The following is a 23,316-nucleotide window of genomic DNA, read 5'->3' as shown; positions in this document are numbered from 1 at the left end:
TTATTTACATTTTTTTTCTTATAATTCTGAGTGACAGATGTCACATTTGATCAAGCCTATTTTTCTGTGATATTTGTTTTAGCTACGGTGTTGACAGTAGCCTATAGGCTATTAGAAAAATAAATGATTGCACGGACAATTCCTATCCATTGTCTCTCTTTCTGTAAGGGAAATTTAAAAGATAGATTCTGGAAACAAAATCTAAATTTAGCTGGATCAGTCGGGTTGGGAATAAAATAATTTATAATGGCTGAGCACGGAGTGAATTTTACGCGCGAGCGGGATGGTGCGGTGCATAGCGGGAGCGGGACGAAAATACAGCCCTGCAGATTATATTTTGAAGGCTATTTAAAGAAAGTGTAAGAAAAAAAGAAAGAAACAGCGAAAAGGGTGATAATGGACTGATTCATCTTCTTGAGAGAATGGTTGTGAAATAAATAGCATTTCAAGGTTGGGAAATTAAAGTTTATCTTGGTTGCTCAGGGCAGGGAACTGGGAACTGTGCGAATGCACTAAACGTTTTATTTACTTCAAGCGCTTGCGCTGTTGTGTTCAATAGTATCCAGGCTACACTTGTTTGGCTACCGACCGCTATACCGTCTTTAACTGGGAAATCTGATCGAGTGCCGCTGGAATGCGGACCAGTCAAATCCTGTACTCACCAGTGTGCTATGAATTCTGGGATAGGGAAGGCTGCGAAGTTGTGGGAAGGTCCCATCTGCTGTACCCTTCCTTTGCCTGAGAACCGAAGGGCGCATTTTGAAGTCGCTTATGAATTGCGGCAGCCTTCGTCGCACCGCTGTGACGCAATCGCACTTCAAATGCGGCCTTCAAAGGTGCAGCTCTCCCTTTGGGACAGCCTTCGTAGTGCCGCTGTGACGTAATCGCACTTCAAATGCGGCCTTCAGAGGGTGCAGCCTTCACATTGGGACAGCCTTCGTAGTGCAGGAATGACGTAATCGCACTTCAAATGCGGCCTTCGAAGTGCGCGCACTTCACTTTGGGACACAGCTTTCATGTGCACTTTCGGTCTTGTGGACTTACAATGGCCATTCTGTGCACATGTCCGTTAAGTCCACAAGACCGTAGGGTGTCCCATTCGTCATTTAAGCTTAAAGAAGGGTGCTCGTGAGATCCCCCTTTGCGGCTGCTATGGGCCCTCGATGCGCACTTCAGCTGAGACCGCAAGTTTGCGAGCTACGCAGAGGACTTCTACCCGACAGTCAAAGTGGCATTACGTTGTGAAAGTGCGGACTCAGCGGACTGTGAGGGTTTAGGGTGCTGGGACAGAGCTTTCGTGTGCTGTGGTGTGTGTCGTGCCTTTTTGGGATTTGTTTAAATCAGAGAGAGTCTTATCAGTGAGAGTATGATAGTATTTTTGTTAAACTTTGTTAAGAGTTTAATTGTGAGCCTTTGTTTGATTCTTTCGTTTTTCTGTCTTGTCTGTATGATTTTGACTGGGTAATATATTTTGATTGATTTGCCAATCAACTGTGTATTTATTTGTTGTAAATGTTGTTTTGTCTAATTAAAGCTACACTGTGTGATATTTTCTCCCATCTAGTGGTGAAAAGGTATATGACCATCCAGTGAATAATTGTTTCTGCTCCTCTCAATTTCGATTTCGTTTCAACTCCTACGGTGGCCGATTTAGTCATGGCTTTCAGTTCGACCTCTTCGGTGAGTGTTGCGTCAACTCAAGTGATGAGGTAATTTTTGAAAACTATTATAATTTGCAGTTATTTAATTTACCAAATGATCTATGATCAAGTTAATCTATGTAAAATGAATAATAGAACTGAATAATAACCAGTTCATTGCTAACATCAGCTATCAGGTTCCCAGACGAATGCAAGCTCTTAGTAAAGGAACTTTTATCAGTGCTATCATTATTCTGTATATTGTACAACACCACTAGCATAAGGCAAACAAATTATAATGCAATTAAAATATTAATCTCATGTTATCCGTCATAGAACACGGATTTATGTTATAAGGTAAACAATACTTTTTCATCATTGACGCGAGGAAAACTATCCTAGACGTTGTTCTAGTGTTATGCACAGCACACCATGATATAATTAGCCAAGCAACAATAAAACTTCCAATATACACAAATAGGCTGAATTAATATTACCTGTCGAGAAGAAAGCAGGCAACATCGGCGTTCTTTTTAAAATCGTTGCTCCTCATGAGCTCTTTCCATCTTGGAAAGGCCACTCCAGTATTTACTTTTGTCTTGTTGATTTGCCTGTTGCGTTACCGTCTTAATTCTCTTTTCCGCTTCCTTGGCGACTCTGATACATATCCCGCAATGTTACTAGGTCCCCGACCCGGGTCGAATTCGGTAATCAATTCCGGGACCTGGTTGCTTTTACATAGAAGGCGACCCGGCAATGTTCCGGGAATATTGCGGGTCCGACGTGCAGTGTGAAAGGGGCTTAAGAGTGATCCTCCATCATCATATAGCAGCCTCAAGCAATCCTCCTCTTCACATTCGACACGGTGCCATCGAGTGTAAAAACGCGAAAAGCGAAGCTTGAATTTACGGGTATGTCCCTCTTTCAAATGTACTTTCAAGATGGAGGAGCAACATGGCGGCCGCCATCCGAACCCTCAACACTTATGTATTTTCAATGGTATATTATAAAATTATGAGAATGCATTATTACTTGAAAGAAGTAAATATACATTAATGAGCACATATATTTTTGAAAGAACTAAGTGATTTTAGCTAAGAATAAACTAAAAAAAAGTTACACAGTGTAGCTTTAAGGGATGTAGGGTGTTGGACAATTTATTTAGACTTTCTTCTGAACTTTGTTCATGTTAAAGGGAGGTAGGGAAGTTGCATGTTTTTTTTTTTTTTGTTGGAGGTAAATTTGTTTCTAACAGAAGTTTGTTTTGTTATTTTGGCCTTGTCTGCCCCTGAAGCCAAACCCTTAATGTATTTTTGTGAATAAATGTTATATCATTTTGAATTCTCTCTGGTGTGGCGTCCCAACCTTTTTTCTGTTACGGCTGACCACTAGAGGTCGTAACACCATGTATCCCTGTAGTTTATTGCGTCTGAAGTTGGTCATGGAAAAAAAATATTTAAAAAATAAGGTGAGGACAAACAACAACCCCAGGTTCTCCCCTAAGAACAAGACAAAAAAAGGAAAAAAGGTATGTGTTCCCCTGTTCTTATAATTAGCTCAAAAGTGTTTGTGTTTTTACAATGTCTGATGAGATGTCCGACAGCGCAGAAGATGAACGAGAAGATGGAGTTACACAGAAGAAGTCCATCACTAAACCCCCCGAGAAAAGGGGCATGAAAGCACACTGACGGTAAAGAAAGTTAGTTTTTTTTCTTCTTTAAAAACAAGATATTGGCTTTATTTCATAAGCAGCTTTGATCCACATTTACAATACTGAGGGACTTAACAGAGTCTGGTTTGGAGCAGGTTTTTATTGGACCCAGTGGTCTCTCACAGATCGTATTTTTCTTTCAGCTGATTTTCAATTAGTGAAAAGTTTGTATAAAGTATATAATATATAAGTATATAATTTTAAATTTGACGTTTTTGTTTTTTATTTATATTTTCATAAGACGGGGTAAGCTGGTAAAAAATTTAATGAGTTCTCCAAATTTGGGCTGTAACTGAAAACAAACAAATCAGATTATTTGCCATGATTGCCTAATTGCTAAACAGTAGTTCTGAGTTTATTTCTGGAGCTATCCCTGGTTTAGTCTTGGGTTTTGCCTTAGTTTGAACCTGACCCATTCTTGCCCTGGTTTAACAACAACAACAAAACAAAAAAATACTGGTTTAGTGCTGTACCATTACATTGGATTCAGTTTAAGTGGGTCTACTTAGTGTATACATAAGGGTAAAAGGTGCACATTTTTTAAAAATGTTAATCAGTGTTCAGCGTCATAAGATGGCAGCTGAGTTAAACACATTTAACTGTGAGATATTCACATTTTAGAGATTTTGCTGAGCTGTGTGTGTTTATTTTTCCATTAGATATTCAAAAAGGGAAAACAAAGAGACCATGGAGTGAAGAGGAAGGCAGTGCAGTCGAGAGAAGAATGAGCAAGTTTATAGCACTGAGAAAGGTACCTGGGAAAGAAACATGCATGTGGTGCATGGCACAGGAATCCCCTGCACTGAAGACCAGGACATGCAAGGATATCAAGTATTTTGTTTAAAATTAAATCATCAGCGTCAAAAGAAAGCTGAGTAAAAGTTTTCTAAATGGATCGCAGTTCACAGAATGTTCCTTTTAGAATTTGTTTTATTTTATTTGCTCAGATCTTAATGCTACTCAATGAAAATATGTTTAGCTAAAACTAAAATTTTAGATTTTGGCTTGGATTCAGTGTTTGCAGTTTACTCCTTATAAAATGAATGGAAAGCACATTAATGTAGCGTCTGTGGTCTCTTACAATGAGGATCAAAGATGAATTCAATGTTGATTGTAAGAGGGGGATAGCTTTTAGCCGCATGTAAATTAAGAGCCACGCCACAGAGTCTGGGGGAAGTGACACCTCCGACAGCTTTACGACCCAGTCCAAATAAAACAGGCAGTGATCGAACCCCCCCCCCCCCCCCCCCCCCCCGCCCCCACCCCCCTACATTCTCCCAGACAGAAAGGCGCCAAGATTCCTGTCAATACACACGGACTCACAAACACACACACAAACATTCCTTATGAAGCTTTAATTAAGACTATTCTAGACTGTATACGAGGTAGCTTGGTGTGTATATGCATGCTCCTTGACTCATGCCTACTCAATCATGGCTTAGAAACAATGTAAGTTCATTTTAAATGCTTGTATTTCTGTGTAAAAATGTATCTCTGTTTTAATATCTCCCAGCCATAAGGTGTTTGATATCTAAATATTCCTATTTCTTTGACTTACTCAACGATGCACAAAATGGGATTGTGAAATGTATCATTAATATGTTTAGCCAACTTGGGAGTAAAACCATACAAAATCAACACCCCTTTACGACACCTCAGAAACATGCAAAGCAGGTCGTAAACCAAGACAAAGAGAACTTTTCCCGCTCAGAATTCACCCTCTGGATTGGGTAAAATAACCCAGAAGGGGGCGTGGATTAATTGTCTTAAAAGACCAGTGGAGACCACAATCGCTCTCTTCTGAAAAACTCCGCTTCTGAAAACCTCCTCTCTTCTAGTCCAGCCTCTCTTCCGAAATCTTCTCTTCTCCAATCCGGTCTTCAACAATCCTTTTCTCCTCGCTTCATCAACTTACTAGCCCCAAGGGCCTTCTTCAGGAGGAGAACACGAAGCATCGCTAGAGAAAACAGCTGCTTCCCTCTCGACCTCGGAAAGAACCACCGGACACGTAGGACATTTGAACTCGGAACACACGCACACACGCGAGAAGCCAAAACGAAAGCAAGTATTCTTATTTTCCAAATTCAAACTGCTGTAAAGAGGGTGTGTTATTTTCCCGTTGGGACAAGTTAACTCCGTGAAGGTTGTATTTGATGAACTGAAGGAAAGCTGCTTTTTACCCCTAATTCTTTGTCCCATCTCTCTCTCTCTCTCTCTCTCTCTCTCTCTCTCTCTCTCTCTCTCTCTCTCTCTCTCTCTAATTTTAGTCTATTCATTATTCTCTTTTATGTATTCTTTCGTTAATATCTATACTTCTCCTATCTTGATGCATGATTAGTGTGTACTTTCTGTGTGAATCATAGTGTTATTTTTAGTCTGTGTTTATTAAACCCTTTTGAGTTAATTATTCCCCGAGATATTAAACTCAGTCATTGTTGTTACATTAAGCTGTAGGAAGAAAGAAAGAATACCTACACAAAAAGATTTGTGGTGGGATGGAATAAAGGGACATTCGGTAATGTTACTTAGGTGTAGCTTGTTGGTGTCAAAGCCTGCTTATCTCAATTCCACAATTTATTTTACATTCGGCTTTCAAGCATCTAATTGTATTATGAAGGGACCCCTTGCAGGGTTTATCTTTGTTTTGGTTCTAAAAGACGTTGTGGTTATGGTTATGTATAGTTACGTTATGGTTGTATGGCAAAAGTGTTAAAATGTCGAGGCATTAATTGAGCTTCAGTTTCAAGTAATTGTATTCTTAGGTAGAGGTCTAAAGGTGCCATCAAAAAAAATTGTAAAGTAAAAAAACAACAGTATGGAGAAACATTTTAAAAGTACTGTCTCGCTTATTATAGAAAATTTACATGGTTCATTTTTTAATAAAATAACGTAAATCACAATGTTACTTTGTCCCTGTATTTAATTTACAAGTTTAGCTTTTTAATTTACCAACTTTCCCTGATATAGATTAGTTGTAAAAAAAAAAAAAAAAAAAAAAAAATGGATAAAGGTACTAATCAATAATAAAACTAGTTTATAAATTAAATGTTAATTTTGGGAAGTATCAAAACCATTACTTTGTAATTATGGTATCAGTACACCTGTATGATATCATCTTATAATCAACCCTTTTTTATATAGATTTTTAACAAAATACATAATGGAAATTATTTTAATCCACAATAGTTAAGGTGCAGGTAAATGACTGGCATGGTATTTCCTTTCCCGTGGTTTCAATACTGCCATTGCAGAACCTTATCATCCAACAGTATTTTATTATTTTAGATTTTAATTCTGAAGTTGTATTTTGCAAATGTAAAAGGATTCAACTGTACAACACTGGACAATGTACTATGTATTTAATGGCTGGTTTAGTGTTTTAATTAATCCCAGTATCAGTGCCTTAACAATCAACATACTTTTCTTATTTTATATTGGTCTTCAATTACGAATCTTCAAAGTTAAAGTGACTCAAAAAAATCTATATAACATGTCCTTCACTTGGATGGTTAAAAACTTATATGCATTTCTTAGTGTTTTTCTTTGTTTAATGGAGTGTATAGCTTCAGAGTGCCATCTAGAGTCTACAAATGGTAATATTGTCTCCTGAAAACAAGGGGAAAGGCATGTCCTCAGTTTGTAGGGTTTGCGAGAGAGAGATTGAGTGAGTGTGTGTGTGTGTTTTCTTCCACCAGAAGTTAAAACATTTACTCTATTTGTTCTAAGTATATATTCTCTTTTCCTAAATGTTTATACAGTTGGAGAATTGTTGTCCATGGGGGGAATTGACAGCTTTAGGCAAAAAATAATGTTCCTGAAGTCCAGCAATAATAAAAGGGCCTCAATTTTGCTGCAAAGCTCCTTGGAAGCTGTGGATGTCTATGGTCTGCTTCAACGTGTCCGCAGTGACCGTGGTGGGGAAAATGTCGATGTGGTCCGGTTCATGCTTGAACATCCTGATCGGGACATGTAAGTCAGTAAGTCAAAAGCTTACAAAACTTACAGTAAGTTTATTAATGTAATTTTCCCAAATCAGATTAAGCAATAGCCTAGAAATCTAGACGCACCCTAGCGGCAGCAAATCCAATTTGCCCGCAAGTGTCGTCTAGCAACTCTCAATACCCATCTGAGCTTGACGGTCCAATCACATCGTGTATAGAGTCGGTGAGCAGGGCTTAACATAATGATGCCAGAGTTGCGCTTGCGTGCTTCTAGTAAACACAGAAACTGGCAAACGGCGGTCATTCGAATCAGCTTTGACCACGACTCTGGAAGACTTGGAATTAAGCTTTTCTCTGAGAAAAAGACAAAGAATGGCACTGAACTCATTCTTAAGAAGGGAAGATGTTTTTGAAGTTTTGCAGACCGGATACGGCAAATGTTTAATCTATCAACGAGCTCTGCTTCACCTTCATTGCTCTGGTTGGTTGTAGCACTGGTAGCTCTATCCTATCCTATCGCGTGCAGAGGGAATTTGAAAGACAACCATTTATCCCGCCCCTCGGATTGAGCCCTGTCAATGATGAGTTTCCAAACATCTTGATGTGGGTCCTGCTTGTCAGGCTAATTAAGCAGTGCATATTTCTATAATTTGCAGTTATTCTGTTTGTATTTTCTGTTAAATTATTGTTATTGTATGTCTACTTTTTCTGTTAGCGAGCAAGAGCTACATCATGGGCAAGAGTGTCCATAATAAGAACATCAAGAGGCTGTGGCGTGACTTAAAGTGCACTGTAATCAATATCTATTACGCAGACTTCCGGCACCTGGAGGAAATTGGAGCTCTTGGCCCAAACATTGACATACACATCACATGCCTACACTTTGTGATGCTTCCGAGGCTGAACAGGTCTCCCCTGCAGCTGTGGGTGGCAGGGCTACTTGTTGCACCACAATAGCTTCTTGGAGAGGTATAGACTGTTCCAGATATCATTGTTGATTCGTAACCAATTTTTATAATGACAAATTTGTTTACAAATGATTAATGTACCTTAATTTTTTGTTCTTATCAAAAAGTCTGAAGCTGACAGCAAAAATAGGGAATACAAAAAAGAATGGAAAGACAACTGTGTTCATCCTACCTGGTTTTGTGACTGCAAAGCCAGTGTGTCTTATCTGCAAAAAAGTTGTGGCTATTTGTAAAGAATATGACATCAATATGATGTGGCATTGTTTTTGCTGGTTGTCTTGTCAATATTTTTTATAAAAAGGAAGCTGAATTTTGATTGTTCACATGTTGGTGCAGAATGCCTGATGTTGTTCAACATGTTGAGAATTTTGATGTATTGCTCCTTTTTCATGGTGTCGTTTACTGTGCTTAGGTTCCCTGGTCCATCGGCTGAAAAACACCCAAAAAATATTAGATTCCCATCACCATGTTTGACAGTGGTGGGAATCTAATGGTGTTGTAGGGTTGAAGGCTTCTCCTTTTTTTACACCAAATGAAGGCTACATCATCGTGGCCAAACAATTCCATTTTAGTTTCATCTGACCATAAAACAGAAGACCCAAAGTCATCTTTTTCTAGATGAGCCTTATATGGAGAAGTGACGTCCTCCATGATCTGCATCCGTTGAACCCAGCGGTGTGCAGTGTCCATTGGACTGTCTGTCTTGAGAAGTTGCCAGCACAGCCCAGATTCATCAGGATGGCCTTAGTGGTGACCCTTGGATTCTTTTTACCACTCTCACGATCCTCTGGCCAGCACAGGCGTCACTTTTCACTTCCGGCCACGTCCTTTGAGATTTTTCACAGTGTGGAACATCTTGTATGTTTTTAATAATACATTGCAGTGTTGCAACTGTTTCACTGGAGCTTCAAAACATTAAGATATGGCCTTATAGCTCTTTCCTGACTTGTGAGAAGCCACAATGCACAGCCGCAGATGAGCCTCAGTGAGCTCCTTTGTCTTAGCCATCACTGTCCACAAACCAACAGCAGAGAGCTTCTATTTTTTCACTGGTCGAGGTAATTAAAATATATGTTCCCAATGAATCAGGGTAATTATATTTACCTCTTGCACATCTTATCTTCTGGGAGATGAACGTGTCATTTCTAATCAAGAAAAAATTGCTGGTTGAATGAGTTCATAGAACAAAATAGTGTAAGGGCCATGAAAGTTGGGTAAATTTTGAAAGAAAGTTGAGGTTTTAATTAGTTTTTTTTAAATTCTTTTATTCTTTATTTATTCAGTGTAGGTGTCATATGTTTAAATCAAGGAAACAACAAACATACCAATGAGTGCATTAACTTTGATGCAGTCCAGTGCAGTTTTGTTTGTTTTTTGGCCCGTTAAACTGGATCCAGAACCTCACGTCCAAAAATTATAACTGCCAGCTCCTGGGCAAATACAAACATTTTTGTCTTGGACAGTCGATCAAATTGCTTTTTTGGAATGGAGATCCCTTCACCCAAGGACATCTATTTAGATAACAGTAAAAAACTAAACTATGTCAGAATTGTGTGTGCGCATTAATGACATTAACAGTGCCTATATTTTTAAATATATATACACATATACACATATATTATATATATATATATATATATATATATACACACACATATACATACATATATGTACATATATACATATATACACATTATTTTTTATTTTTTTCAGGATACTGCAATTACTTAAGGATCATTTTAGTCAGTTTACAGACCTCTTTTAGTAAAATGTTTAAAATATGTTTGGCTTTTTGAACAACTTTAAACATGCAACTGTGGAAGAGTTAAGGGATAGTTCACCCAAAAATAAAATTTAGCCCATGATTGACTCACCTTGAAGCCATTCTAGGTGTATGACATTCTTCTTTCAGATGAACATAACCAGAGTTATATAAAAAATGTCCTGACTCTTCCAAGCTTTATAATAAGTGTCAATGGTCCTCATTTATCAATCTTGCGTAGAAACTGGTGTATATGTTGGCGTAAGATTATGCGTACATTCCTCTCATCGCCTGATTTATGAAGCTGTGCGTACCTCTGCAATCCAGGTGTACGCAATACTTGCCCTTTATAAATGCCGCGGCTGAAAACGATCGTCATTAGAATAACACGCCCCTATATATTCAAGTCTCCGCCTCCCCCACGCCCTTATTTCACGGCATGGACAAACAGAAGACGGCAAAGAAACGAATGCTGCGTCCCAATTCGCCTACTTATACTACGTCCTAAAAGTATGTACTCTTTTTGTGAAGAAAAAGTATATACTTTTGAGTGTGTAGCAGAAAAGTATGCAAGCTTCGGGACATACTACTTCGCCATCTTTAACGGACTCTGTCGCTTAGTTACGTGCATCCCGTCACCGTTTATCTGCCCTGTCAATCATCGTCAGATTCGTCACAGTTCAAATCCTCCACATTCAGTTTAATCTCCTACCGTATCGGAGAGAAATGTAGCCGCTCGTTGATCTGCCATTTGTGGGTCTTTAATGCAGAGACTCTCTTCATGTATTTACAGTTTAAATATAATGATGCATTTAAAAGTTAATGGCCAAACGTGTCATTAAAAAAGTTCACAATGCAGCTGCAGGTGAAATATAATGTGGACAACACTGAATAAATATATTTTTGTCAGGTTAAATATTGATAGTCGGTCACTCAAACCCCTTTATCTAAACTTCTCTACTTAACCGTCGAACTCGCACATCCGCCATGTTTGTAGTTTTTTAACGCTTTTTATCCGCGTTTGTAGTTCTAATCGAATCCTCGTCCAACTCGCAATGGGTTGTGGGCAATATCAGCCGTTAGAGTGCCCATCGATCCATACTGTGAATTCGGACCGGAAATAGTAAACCATCCGGGAATCTTTGGAATACTCTTTTCAACATACTACGATTTGGGACATACTAATTCTATTTTCGAATACTATTTAGGATGGATAGTATGCGAATTGGGACGCAGGGGAAACTTCTCCAACGTGGAGATCGGGCGTGCTCAATCATCTCACTAGTCCACTAGTCAGGGCACTGATTAGGACATAAGTCAATGGGCTGACTCCCTGATCAGTGCCCTGACTACTGAACTAGTGAGATAATTGAGACGCACCCATCGAGACCATCACCAGGAAAGTAAGGAAAAAAAACGAAATTGTTTTATTTGGGAGTTTAAAGAGTGGAATTAAAGGCACCTACAAAAACAAAATATGGACCCAAATTTTGAGTACTGTCAATAGTGTGGAGGTTGAGAAGCGCACTCCAGCAGTTTAAATAGCTGTTTGGATGAGAAATTACCATCACAATGCATTATTTTACAGCACATGTTTTGAAACAATTAGCATTTAATTTCGTATCACGGCACATGTATTGGGGTGTAGGCCTACGATAGTGATGATGATGTGATGTGGAGTACCATTCATTCACATTAATAATTACATGACAATTTGTAAGATTCTTATTATTATGATTATTATTCTTAATGACGCTTGTTATTTAGAAGAATGTCGTGTTTATTGATTTTATTATTATTTAAAAGAAGAAGGTCATTTTTATTATTTTGTCAGTCTGAATTATTTTAGTCCCAGTCCGTGCGCAGCTGCCGGGCCAGGCGGGCCTGAAACGTCAGATAAAGCGCACAGGCTCGCGACTGGAGGAATACATATGCCTACAAATCAAACGCTTTGGTAAAGTCACACAAATTAAACACTGACGTTCATGTTGCACAAAAATAAACACTGAATGTTGATGTTGTGGTTTTTAACAGTTGGTCATATAGCATATGACCCACTGTGCGTTTTGTGGTGTTAGGAATTGTTTTTCTGCGCATTTTCCCACTAATTCAAACGTGCGTACACCACCTCCTGAGCTGGCATAGGATTTGAGCGCACGTCAACGTCCATATTGATAAATCTCAAAGTCACCGTGGGTTTGGGTGTACGCAAGGTGTACGCTGGAAATTTGGTGTACGCACTTTTGACAAATGAGGGGCATAGGGTATAATTTTTGGAAGTCCATCAATCCATCCATGAAAAAAGAGATTGAAACGGCACTGGGTAATAAAGGCTTCTGAAGCGGAGCGATGAGTGTGTATATACAGGTCCTTCTCAAAAAATTAGCATATTGTGATAAAAGTTCATTATTTTCCATAATGTAATGATAAAAATAAACTTTCATATATTTTAGATTTATTGCACACCAACTGAAATATTTCAGGTCTTTTATTGTTTTAATACCGATGATTTTAGCATACAGCTCACGAAAACCCATTTCTCAATCTCAAAAAATTAGCATATCATGAAAAGGTTCTCTAAACGAGCTATTAACCTAATCATCTGAATCAACTAATTAACTCTAAACACCTGCAAAAGATTCCTGAGGCTTTTAAAAACTCCCAGCCTGGTTCATTACTCAAAACCGCCGACCTGACTGCTGTCCAGAAGGCCGTCATTGACACCCTCAAGCGAGAGGGTAAGACACAGAAAGAAATTTCTGAACGAAAAGGCTTTTCCCAGAGTGCTGTATCAAGGCACCTCAGTGGGAAGTCTGTGGGAAGGAAAAAGTGTGGCAAAAAACTGCACAACGAGAAGAGGTGATCGGACCCTGAGGAAGATTGTGGAGAAGGACCGATTCCAGACCTTGGGGGACCTGCGGAAGCAGTGGACTGAGTCTGGAGTAGAAACATCCAGAGCTACAGGTGCCACATTCCCCAGGTCAAGCCACTATTGAACCAGAAACAGCGGCAAAAGTGCCTGACCTGGGCTACAAAAAAGCAGCACTGTACTGTTGCTCAGTGTTCCAAAGTACTTTTTTCGGATGAAAGCAAATTTTGCATGTCATCCGGAAATCAAGGTGCCAGAGTCTGGAGGAAGACTGGGGAGAAGGAAATGCCAAAATGCCTGAAGTCCAGTGTCAAGTACCCATAGTCAGTGATGGTCTGGGGTGCCATGTCAGCTGCTGGTGTTGGTCCATTGTGTTTTATCAAGGGCAGGGTCAATGCTGCTAGCTATCAGGAGATTTTGGAGCACTTCATGCTTCCTTCTGCTGAAAAGCTTTATGGAGATGAAGATTTCGTTTTTCAGCACGACCTGGCACCTGCTCACAGTGCCAAAATCATTGGTAAATGGTTTACTGACCATGGTATTACTGTGCTCAATTGGCCTGCCAACTCTCCTGACCTGAACCCCATAGAGAATCTGTGGGATATTGTGAAGAGAAAGTTGAGAGACGCAAGACTCAACACTCTGGATGAGCTTAAAGGGTCATGAAACCCCAAAACACTTTTTTTGAGATGTAAACAGATATGTATAGGCTGCACATCATTGAAAACACTAAGGGTACTCATGAATGGTATTCATATGTGAAAATAGTTATTTTTGCATTTTTCAGAGCGATTTCTGTCTTCCGGTTTGAAAAGCTTAGTCGGAACAACGTCACAAATGCTGACGTCGGCGCGGCCTTTTCGGTCCATGTAAGGGCTGCTGGGCACATGCTGACGTCGACCGCTCCGAGCGATTCTCAATATATATTCATGACATAAAGCTCATTCAGTCCAATCCCTGCGCTGTAGTATGCATGCAAGCTAATTTAGTTAATATGCATGAGACAGTCACTTCTGTCAGGCTCGTCTTCCATCATTATTGTAGAGATATGGTGGGGAAGTTTTGGAAGCAGCGTGCGGAAAAGTCACGGAGGAAAGCTAGGCGTTGTGCTGATACGAAATAACGTAAAGGGCGCCGAGCGAGCTGTAAACGGCGCCGTCTGTGGAAGCCTTTGCTACAAAGGCTCGGTAAAGTAAAATTAACTTGAGCAATCGCACGCCGAACCTGCAAGCATTGCCTAATTTTTGTCAGGAATGCAAAATAACCAATCTGTAGGATAATGAACAAAAGCCACGTCCTCTCCGTTTTATTTGTGGTCACAGCCATGCACTAAACCGCATGTGTTTGGGCTCTTAGTGAAACAGTGTGCATATTTGGACAAATATATATTTAGCTGCCGAGTGACAGCGCGGATCGTCACGGCAACCCAGTGCGCGTCGCTTTGTGCTTCAGATCCGCGGTCGAGACTAGCCTCAAACCTCTTCGCTTTTACCCCGATCTACACATTCTCTATCACATCGCATGTTGGGTGGTTCACGTTCTCTTATCACGTCGGCGCGTTGTTCATCTTGCCAAACAGCGTGCATATTTGGACAAATATAGTTTTATCACGTTTGCAAAATATTTCGTCATGCAGAATAACATTTATTTACATTTCTCACTGAATTATGCTGGTTTGAAGAGCTGAATGATTTGTGATATCTGCTGCACGTCATAGATCTCTCATTCGCTGTACTCATCCCTCATTTAATCTCACTGCGGTAAACAATGCCAACGTGAACCAAGAACATGTCTCAGAACCGCTGTAACTGCTGCTGTTGGTATCGCTAATCTTAATGCACCTACTAACACTCCCCTATTTATGCAAACCATTCCCTCTTTCCACACAATACCCATCCCACCTTTTCACAGTCGACCACTCCCCTTTTAAGAAGCCTTTTCAAATCGAAGGTGTGAAAAAACACTGCTGCAGCAGGGGGGTTTCATGACCCTTTAAGGCCACTATCGAAGCATCCTGGGCCTCCATAACACCTCAGCAGTGCCACAGGCTGATCGCCTCCATGCCATGCTGCATTGAAGCAGTCATTTCTGCAAAAGGATTCCCAACCAAGTATTGAGTGCATAACTGAACATAATTATTTGAAGGTTGACCTTTTTTGTATTAAAAACACTTTTATTGGTCGGATGAAATATGCTAATTTTTTGAGATTTGGAATTTTGGATTTTCATGAGCTGTATGCCAAAATCATCAGTATTAAGTATATGTCCCATAGACAAGCGCCATAAACGAATCTGTTTTTAGAGATAAAACTCTTTACATTCGATTTTCATGAAAACGCATCCCAGAGAACGATCTACTCGGTAACCAACTGTTAATTACCCCTAGGTTCATTTCTCAACGGAGTTGTCCTTTAAACATTTTAGTTTGAATTTTATTTTATACTGTGCATTGTTGCAATGTGCTAAATAAAAATGTACATATTTTGTAATTTATTTATTATTTGAAACTTTAATATTAATTTATGCAATTGCAATGCCTTGGATTTTTAGTAAAGTTACACAGTAATAGCATTAGCCATAAATACAATGGTTCTAATAATTGGCATACTTTCCTTTGGTGTTTCGGTTTTCGGCCTTGATTTCCTCTTTTTCGGTATTGGCCAAGATTTTTGATTTCGGTGCATCCCTACTAGGGTTGGGAATCGTGAGACATTTTCCGGTTCCGATTCCGCCTAACGATTCCGGTTCCATTAAAATTATTAAACAAATAGTGGTAAAGGAAAAAGGCACAATACGCAACTTTAAACAATCCTTTTTTTGTGTTTATTACTTGCTCTCAAATGAATTTACAGGTTGGCAATGTCAAAAAAAGTCCTGTACTATATTACAGGATTAATCGAGCCATATGGAATTTATGGAAATTAAAATAAACATGTTACAATTTACACCTCTGAAACTGTCTTATTACATTTTCCCTCTCTGTTTTAGGGATGTTAACCGATGACCGTTTGTCCCATGGTTGACCGTATCAACGTTAACCGATCAAAGTTGTCGGTTAAAAAAAAAAGGGATCTCTAAATTAGGCTATTATAGACAGTGGACTAAACGCTACTACAGTTAGCCGTCTCATTACAAAATCTTTTTGTGTGAAGTGAACATATCCCTCGCACTCAATTTTTCATAACTCTCCTGTTTGTACTTAATAAACCAATAAAAACATTTGGCGCGAGGTCGCAGCATTTGCGCACTCACAAGGTTTGCAAAAAGTAAACAGGCTAAAACACTCGAGGTTAGAGCCAGAGCAGACGACAGTATGAAGCGTGCATTCCGCATAAGATGGGCTTACATTTGGAAATATAACTTATTACATCTACATTTCAGTGGTAACACATAAGATGTTGATCATCTTTCTTTATTATTGTTAGCACCAACTTACCTCGAACTAAAGCGGCGTCTCTTCAGAGCTGTCATTTTCTTAAATGAGCCACGGCAATGTTTCAAATGAGCTCATAACGCTAGACAAATGCCTTTATTTTCAACGCAATCAGCTTGTACCCAAACCATTTCAAAACTAATGAGCCATGGTCCTCGGATTACAAACAAGCTCCTCGGCGCCGCGTTTGCGGGACTCGCGCTGTGGGGGATTTTAAAAAAGTGACGTGAGGGGAAGGGAGGCGGCAGCGCTAAGACAGAGTGAGTGTGTGTGAGAGAGAGAGAGAGGGAGAGAGAGAGAGCGGGAGCGCGGCTCGCGGCTATGCTCCCAGCGCTTCGCACACACATTGCACCAGAACCGTTTTCGGAACCGACACTCAGGAATTTTGTGTATTTTTGTGTATACCGGTTCCGGTATTTTTCAAAAATCAGTATCGGTTCTGCATAAGAACCGGTTCTCGGTTCCCAACCCTAATCCCTACTGACAATGTTTTTTTCTCGGTATGACATCAACACGCTTCAGAAGGTGCTTGTGGTTGCCAGATTCAGTAATTTAAATCCCCCAATCAGAACCCGTATACAATCCGGTGTTTTACCTAAACATATACACTCTGGCAACCATGCGTGGATGATCTGAAAACACCAATAAACAAGTAAGCTGTATTTCAGCAATCTCCATTTGAGATGTTCTGCTTAAAGTATCATTCAGTCGGGACTGTGTTTCAGTCTGTGTTCTGTCAGGACGGTCAGGACTCACGACCCGCTTCGCTGAACAACTGAACTGCAGCGTGCTGTGAGCTGCTGAAATAAGCCAATCAGAGTAGAGCTCAACATTAATATTAATGACTGTTCCAAATAATGGGTCCTGCACACCGTGCGATTTTTCAAAATCCTTTGCGAATGTTCCTTGTCAGACTGTACGAACATGATCCTGGCTACAAAGAAATCTCTAGCTCTCGTTTTTGTCATAGTTTGTCTTGAAAAACCGAGCAGCAGGATTGTGTGGCAAATCTTCTGACACTACCAGAATTTCGTCTGAGGTCAAATTTGATTGCAGCGCTCATTAATCGGCTGCCGGTGAACATGTCAAACTAACGACCAAAGACGTTAGCCTAGGATCAGAGAAATCTTTTAGGATTTGCTAAATATGTCTCAGACGGCAAAATCGCACAGTGAAATAAGCTACATACCCTCTATGTAGATATGAGAGCAATTTAACATACACTGTAAATGATTTCTGTTGTTTTCACAGTATTATACTGTTTTCTCAACAGTGTCTTGCTGTATAACACATTTACATTATGTTACTGTAGATTTTGTTGCTTTCACAGTATTATTTTGTATTTTCAACAGTTATGTACTGTGTACACAGTTCACAGTATTTTACTGTAGATTTCCAGTGCATTCTGGGAAATTATCAGCTACTGTAAATCTAAATACAGCAGTGCAAATTGACCGCGAAAAACACAACACACAATTCTGCAGGTAAAATCGCCTACAAATAAAACATTTTCAGGACTGGATGACTATTAACAGTCTTCATTTATGTCAGTGGGGGGTGCTGGTGCACAAGAGGCCATTTGAAAGATTTTCTGTCGTGACAGTGCATCATCAGTCTTTTCTGCCGACCTGCAACTTCGTCTGGTAAGTAGCATTTGTATTTATATGGATTCTAATAATTTAAAATTATTTAGAATAGCTGACCACGATTTAGATATTGAATTTATTTCTCAACATTTTGCTATAGGCTGTGTACAATGTAGTTCGGGGGACATGATACTGTTCATTTAAATACAGTAGTACGAAATGACCGCGAAAAATAACATCAAGCTGCCATTTTATGAAGAAGAACTCTGCAGTTCCCTGAGCAACTTTGAGAGCGCAGGCCGCATCGCGTCGTTGTCTCTGTCAGCAAAGTGTTCGCCATAAATATCTGGTTAGTGATGAATCTTTATATATTTTTAATGCAATCAAATGATCAGTAACAGGTTACCGTTAGTTTAAATAAGAACTGCCCACGGCATGTTCTATATTAACGTATGTAAGGCAAGAGCGGATTTCCTTCATGTTGAAAGCTTATAGCCTAACGTTACATGATTAGTAAGGTTAAATGTGATTTATTGCATACTCTTATAAGGTCAGAATAATTTAACATGAATCTTTTTGCCATTTACCAGCGCCTGCGCGTTCATTAGGGTTTGGAATTGAAACTGAAATCTGATACCACAGGTTTGGACTCGGATTATTGTTAAAAAAAAATTTTTCGATTGCTCTTATCAATTTATTCGCGCTTATTATCGTGTAAATCACAACTTTATTCTGTACGTCTTTAATGACCTGAACTGGAGATCTGCCAGGACCTTGTGCAGTTGCGCGCTCATTTAAGGTTACCTCAGTATCTGGACTGAGGGAAGCGTTCAAAAGTCCTTTTTTCCCCCAAAGACAAAGCTAGGTGTGACATTTACATTATTGTCTGCTATAATATCGTAATTGTTGTTCTGACTTGGTTACTCAAGTGGGTGGGGTGGGGGACGCATTGAAAGTTTTAAATGCGTGATATCACAAAAGCGAGAGAGACGTTTTCCCCAATAATGTGATGATAATTTAATTGATTTTAAACAACAGTCCAAAAAAAATATTAATAAATTACATAAAGTGATAAATTACACTTTAGACATGAGTGTGTCTGTTTTTGCTCTTTTTCTACAAAAAACGTTTTAACCAAGCCGGAGCAGAGCTTATTAAAGCGACACTGCAGTGTTTTGTTCCTGAATAAATCTGTTTTTGAACGAATCATTTGAGTGAACGATTTAATAATTTATTATTAAAACCGCCACTTGCTTTGTTTCTAAGAGAATCAGCAGTTTTGAACTTGAATGAATAAGTTAATAAACCACTCAACATGACATATTTGATGCTAACTGCAGTTTTAGTGTGATATTTACCCATGACAAACCAGCCAAGGTACTACTAACCCAGCACAGCAAACATATCCTTTTCTAATTTTCAAATAATTATAAAAAACACATTGACAAATGTTAATATCAGACAAAATTATGCTGATTTATGATATTCCGCTGCAATTAATGGCACAAAATCATTTCCCCTAAAAAGGTTTTTTGATTATTAGTTGTATGTCTTGCCACTGATTGATTTGTGCTTATCTTTCGTTGCAGGATTATCAGAAGTGCTGTTGCTCCCACTTTTTCCCTCACCTGGCCTTCATCTTAACCTGTCTATTTTTCTTTTTTTTACCTGTTCAGGATCATTTTTACATGATGAAATGTAACCAGTTGTTCACTGGTTAAATTATACATTTTTCATAAATCTTGTTTTTAATTGTTGTATTATATTACATTATTACTAATGTATTAAAAATATGTTTCAAAATAAACAATAAACCTTGTGCAGTTAAAGCTTCAATTGTTCTTTTTCTATTTGCCTTTAAAAGTAGATTTTCTACATATTCTACCGGTTACAAAGCAGCACTATAAAATAAAATAAAAATAACATTTCATAACTGTATACTACTATACAGTATTAATAAAAATCAACGGTGTAATACTGTACTTCAACATGGTAAAAATACAGTAAAATAATGTTTTTAATTTTACGGTATGCTTAATACTACTGTAGTTAGTATTACAGTAATTTTACTGTTGAATAAAATACAGCAACTACTGGATAATTGTTGCCAGTAAGTTACTGTTAATTTGACAATAATTTTTTTACAGTGTAGTTTCAACTCATTCTAGGGCACCTTTAATTCGCGATCAGGTCATCACTAACGTTCACACATGACAAATCAAACATTATCCTTCCTAAGTGTGTGTGGAAACAATGCGAATGTACTGAAATGTACATGAATGCTGCGTTAGATTATAGATCGTGAGTGTGCACGTTCTCTGTGCATCACAGATTCTCACGTGCTTACTAGACACTAATTGCGCCCTTCAGAAACAAACGCAGAATATATCACTAAAAACGCACTGTGAGTCTCTATTCTCTCTGATGTAGCCTAATCAGCCTGGCCTTCTTTACATTAGCACAGTTTTGGACTGCTTGAATGAATTAGATCATGGAACAGAATCACAAACGCAGAATCGGGTTAAATAGTTAGAATGGAAATTTCCTCCTACCAGGGTTACAGTTGCAGATGCTCAGTGTGTTTGTGATAAACTCCCGACTTCTATGATCAACTGCATGATGCAATTTACGTTAATTGTAGCAGCTTCACATACTTCTGTAATTTATTTGAGTTAACCTGTTAAGCTGAATCCCAACTTTTGAAAAAATCCTAAGAAATGCATACTCAGACTAAAACAAATAGTTTGTGAATCCTTTGCACTAAAAGCATAATTAAGGTCTCATTTGAAAGCAGACACCTGGCAGTTTACTATAAAGTCAAAATGATGATATTTTTTATAATCAAAAATAGCTATAGTTATATAACAATTTGTGATCTTATGTAGCTTCGGGTCAAAAAATCTGACAGAAAATACACAATGCTAAAAGCTATGTGGAATCATAGCCAGTAAAAGAAATGGACAGAGCTATCCCATTGACTTCAACGGCTGAAAATGAGGCCAATCAGAGGCACTCACTTCCTGATGGCTGAGCGAACTGCGCAGGCTCAGACTGAGCTTGACGACGTAGATGTGACGTAAGCAACCTGTCTGACAGTTGTAGGTCTTCTAGTAGTTGTGGAAAGTGAAATCTTAATCACGTTGTTTAAATATTTTCTCCCGTTGCTTTTGGCTCACTATGGGCTTATCCCCTTTCTTCTCCCTTGACTTTATCGGACTTTATGTTTTCACGTCCTCCCGACTGCCTCATAGACAGTAAAAGATTGTTCTGAGCGTCTCCTCCTGTCTATACAGTAATTTCTCAACTGTGCGACAGAGTCGCGTTGGTTATGACGCAATCGTTAGCCTATTTTTACAAAAACAGCTTCTACGGGGCGATAGTGTAAGATACAAGGTAATGGAGTCTTTTATGCATTGTCGTGTTTCTTTAGAAATAAACAATGGACAAATGGAGTCTTTAAACGCCTCAGATGTAAAGTTATTCACTGTCAAAGTGACTCAAAAATGAATGGGAGTCAATGGGATGCTAACAGCAGGTGATGGCTTGGTTAGCAATGACCGCCCCTATGGGTGGAACGCTTTCCGAGTGCTAGATTACCCCCTTGTGTGGAATAGCCTTCCATTATAAATATAATCTATTATGAAACCACCCAACATGGCATAAAGAACACAGACCAACCATATATTGCCGCGATTGTGTGTTTATTGTCTTCAAACGTGTCTATCTGCATGCTATAGTGATCTGACGATCTTTGGAAGCCGTTTTGGTTATGTCAGATACTTCCTGAATGTCACATGGTGTGTCTGTTCTTCATGAGCCATATATGCAGTGAATTTTTTAGTAGTACAGTTTTCCAGCGCCCTCCAGCTAGCAGAATGAATTGAAAACACAGCATATCATAGTCTACTGCACTCATAATGATACATCCGCGGATTTTGGATAAAGATTGAATAAATAATACTTCTGAAGGGGGGATTTTGAAATCCACTGCCGCTTCAATATACCTGTATATATTTATATCCTATAACTTCATAATCAAAACCTTAATTAATATTTATCTTCCTATGTTACCTATATTATTATAATGATTCTATCCAGTTATGATTTTGCTTTGTTTCTTGTTTTCTAAAGTGTGTATTTGGTCTCTGAGGAGTGACTGAGGGTCTGGCCTAGAGATGTGTGATGTGTCACTAAACACTGGCAACAAGGTCATATGTTTGGATTTTGGAGGTATCACACACCCCTAACATGTCAGGAGTGCAGTAACAGCGTTTGCTCACTTAGCCCGGCTTCCAGATATGAAATATGGATTTGTCTTTCATTTAATTTATTGTTTTATTCCTTTTTTATTTCCTTTTACTGAAACACTAAAGACTCAAGATGAATATTGCCTGTACTATTGTGTGTCCCTCTCACTAAAAGAAAGCACATGTTATCAGTATGTTTTGGTAAGAACTAGTTAGAACTGGAGCTTAATCAGCTCCAACCTTGGAGAGACTGTGTATCTGTGTATGTGCGCAATATTCTATGTTAGAGATCAGAATGGTGTCAATGGGCACCCTAAGAGATGGGTGGACTTGTTGTTCTGGACAAGCTGGCGCCTGCTCCAGATCTGGAAGGTCACTACGGGCCTGATTCTGGGGTGAAAGCATCAACAAGTGACACGTCAGTGGAAACGTGCATCAGATTAACTGACTCGAGTGGAAATTTACCATGACTCTGCATTGTCTCTGAGCCAATCAGAACCATCCACATCGCAGTAATGACGTGGATAAGACCTTGAAAATGGTATAACTGTTGGGACAATTGTATGTACGATGGGGCGAGGCAATGAGACGGTGAGAGAGGGAGCGCGGCCTATGAACTCCTTGTGAGACTTGAAGCTGGCTTCTGCTTTTGAAACTGCAAACTATTCTTAAGTAAATTTTTCTTTTATTTAATTGGAATCCTGACTCTGTCTTCATTTCTTCACTACTGGTCCTGGGTCATAAGCTGTTAACCCCTAACACTTCTCTGTATAGAAATTTCACTCAAACCGACGATATGAGAATCTATCAATATTTCTCCACATCTGCACACATTTGAAGTAAAAGCCCTGAGGGAAGTTGTTTTGTCAAGTGTCTTCATGATGACCACAGAGGAGTTTTTTATGAATGGCAGCAAATGACGTGCATATTACAATCAAAAGGTAGCGACCGATGATCATATTCATAACTCCTGGCACATATTAACACATTACGGTCACTATAAGACTTTGAGAATAAAACAGAGGTAAAAAAATTAAACTTTAGTCTTAGATCTTTTTAATGATGTATAGTTTGTCAAGGTAATTACTTACATCTGATAGTAATTTTGAGCTAATTTAAGCAAAGAGAGCGTCAGTGTGTCCACGTCCTCGTGAACGGT

General features: G+C 39.0%; 1 protein-coding gene across 1 annotated transcript in view; it reads right to left on the bottom strand.

Moving 5' to 3' along the window:
- Positions 1-23,316, bottom strand: part of LOC137049413 (zinc finger protein 569-like) — a 45,813-nt gene that overhangs the window by 12,886 nt on the left and 9,611 nt on the right. The window contains exon 4 of the mRNA XM_067427963.1: positions 9,837-9,841. Coding sequence (XP_067284064.1) covers positions 9,837-9,841 — 5 coding nt within the window. The remainder of the gene's footprint in view (positions 1-9,836; positions 9,842-23,316) is intronic.

This window comes from Pseudorasbora parva, chromosome 20, assembly GCF_024679245.1.
Source record: "Pseudorasbora parva isolate DD20220531a chromosome 20, ASM2467924v1, whole genome shotgun sequence".
Taxonomy (NCBI): domain Eukaryota; kingdom Metazoa; phylum Chordata; class Actinopteri; order Cypriniformes; family Gobionidae; genus Pseudorasbora; species Pseudorasbora parva.
The sequence above is the reverse complement of the archived record's forward strand: the minus strand, read 5'-3'. Positions and strand labels throughout refer to the sequence as shown.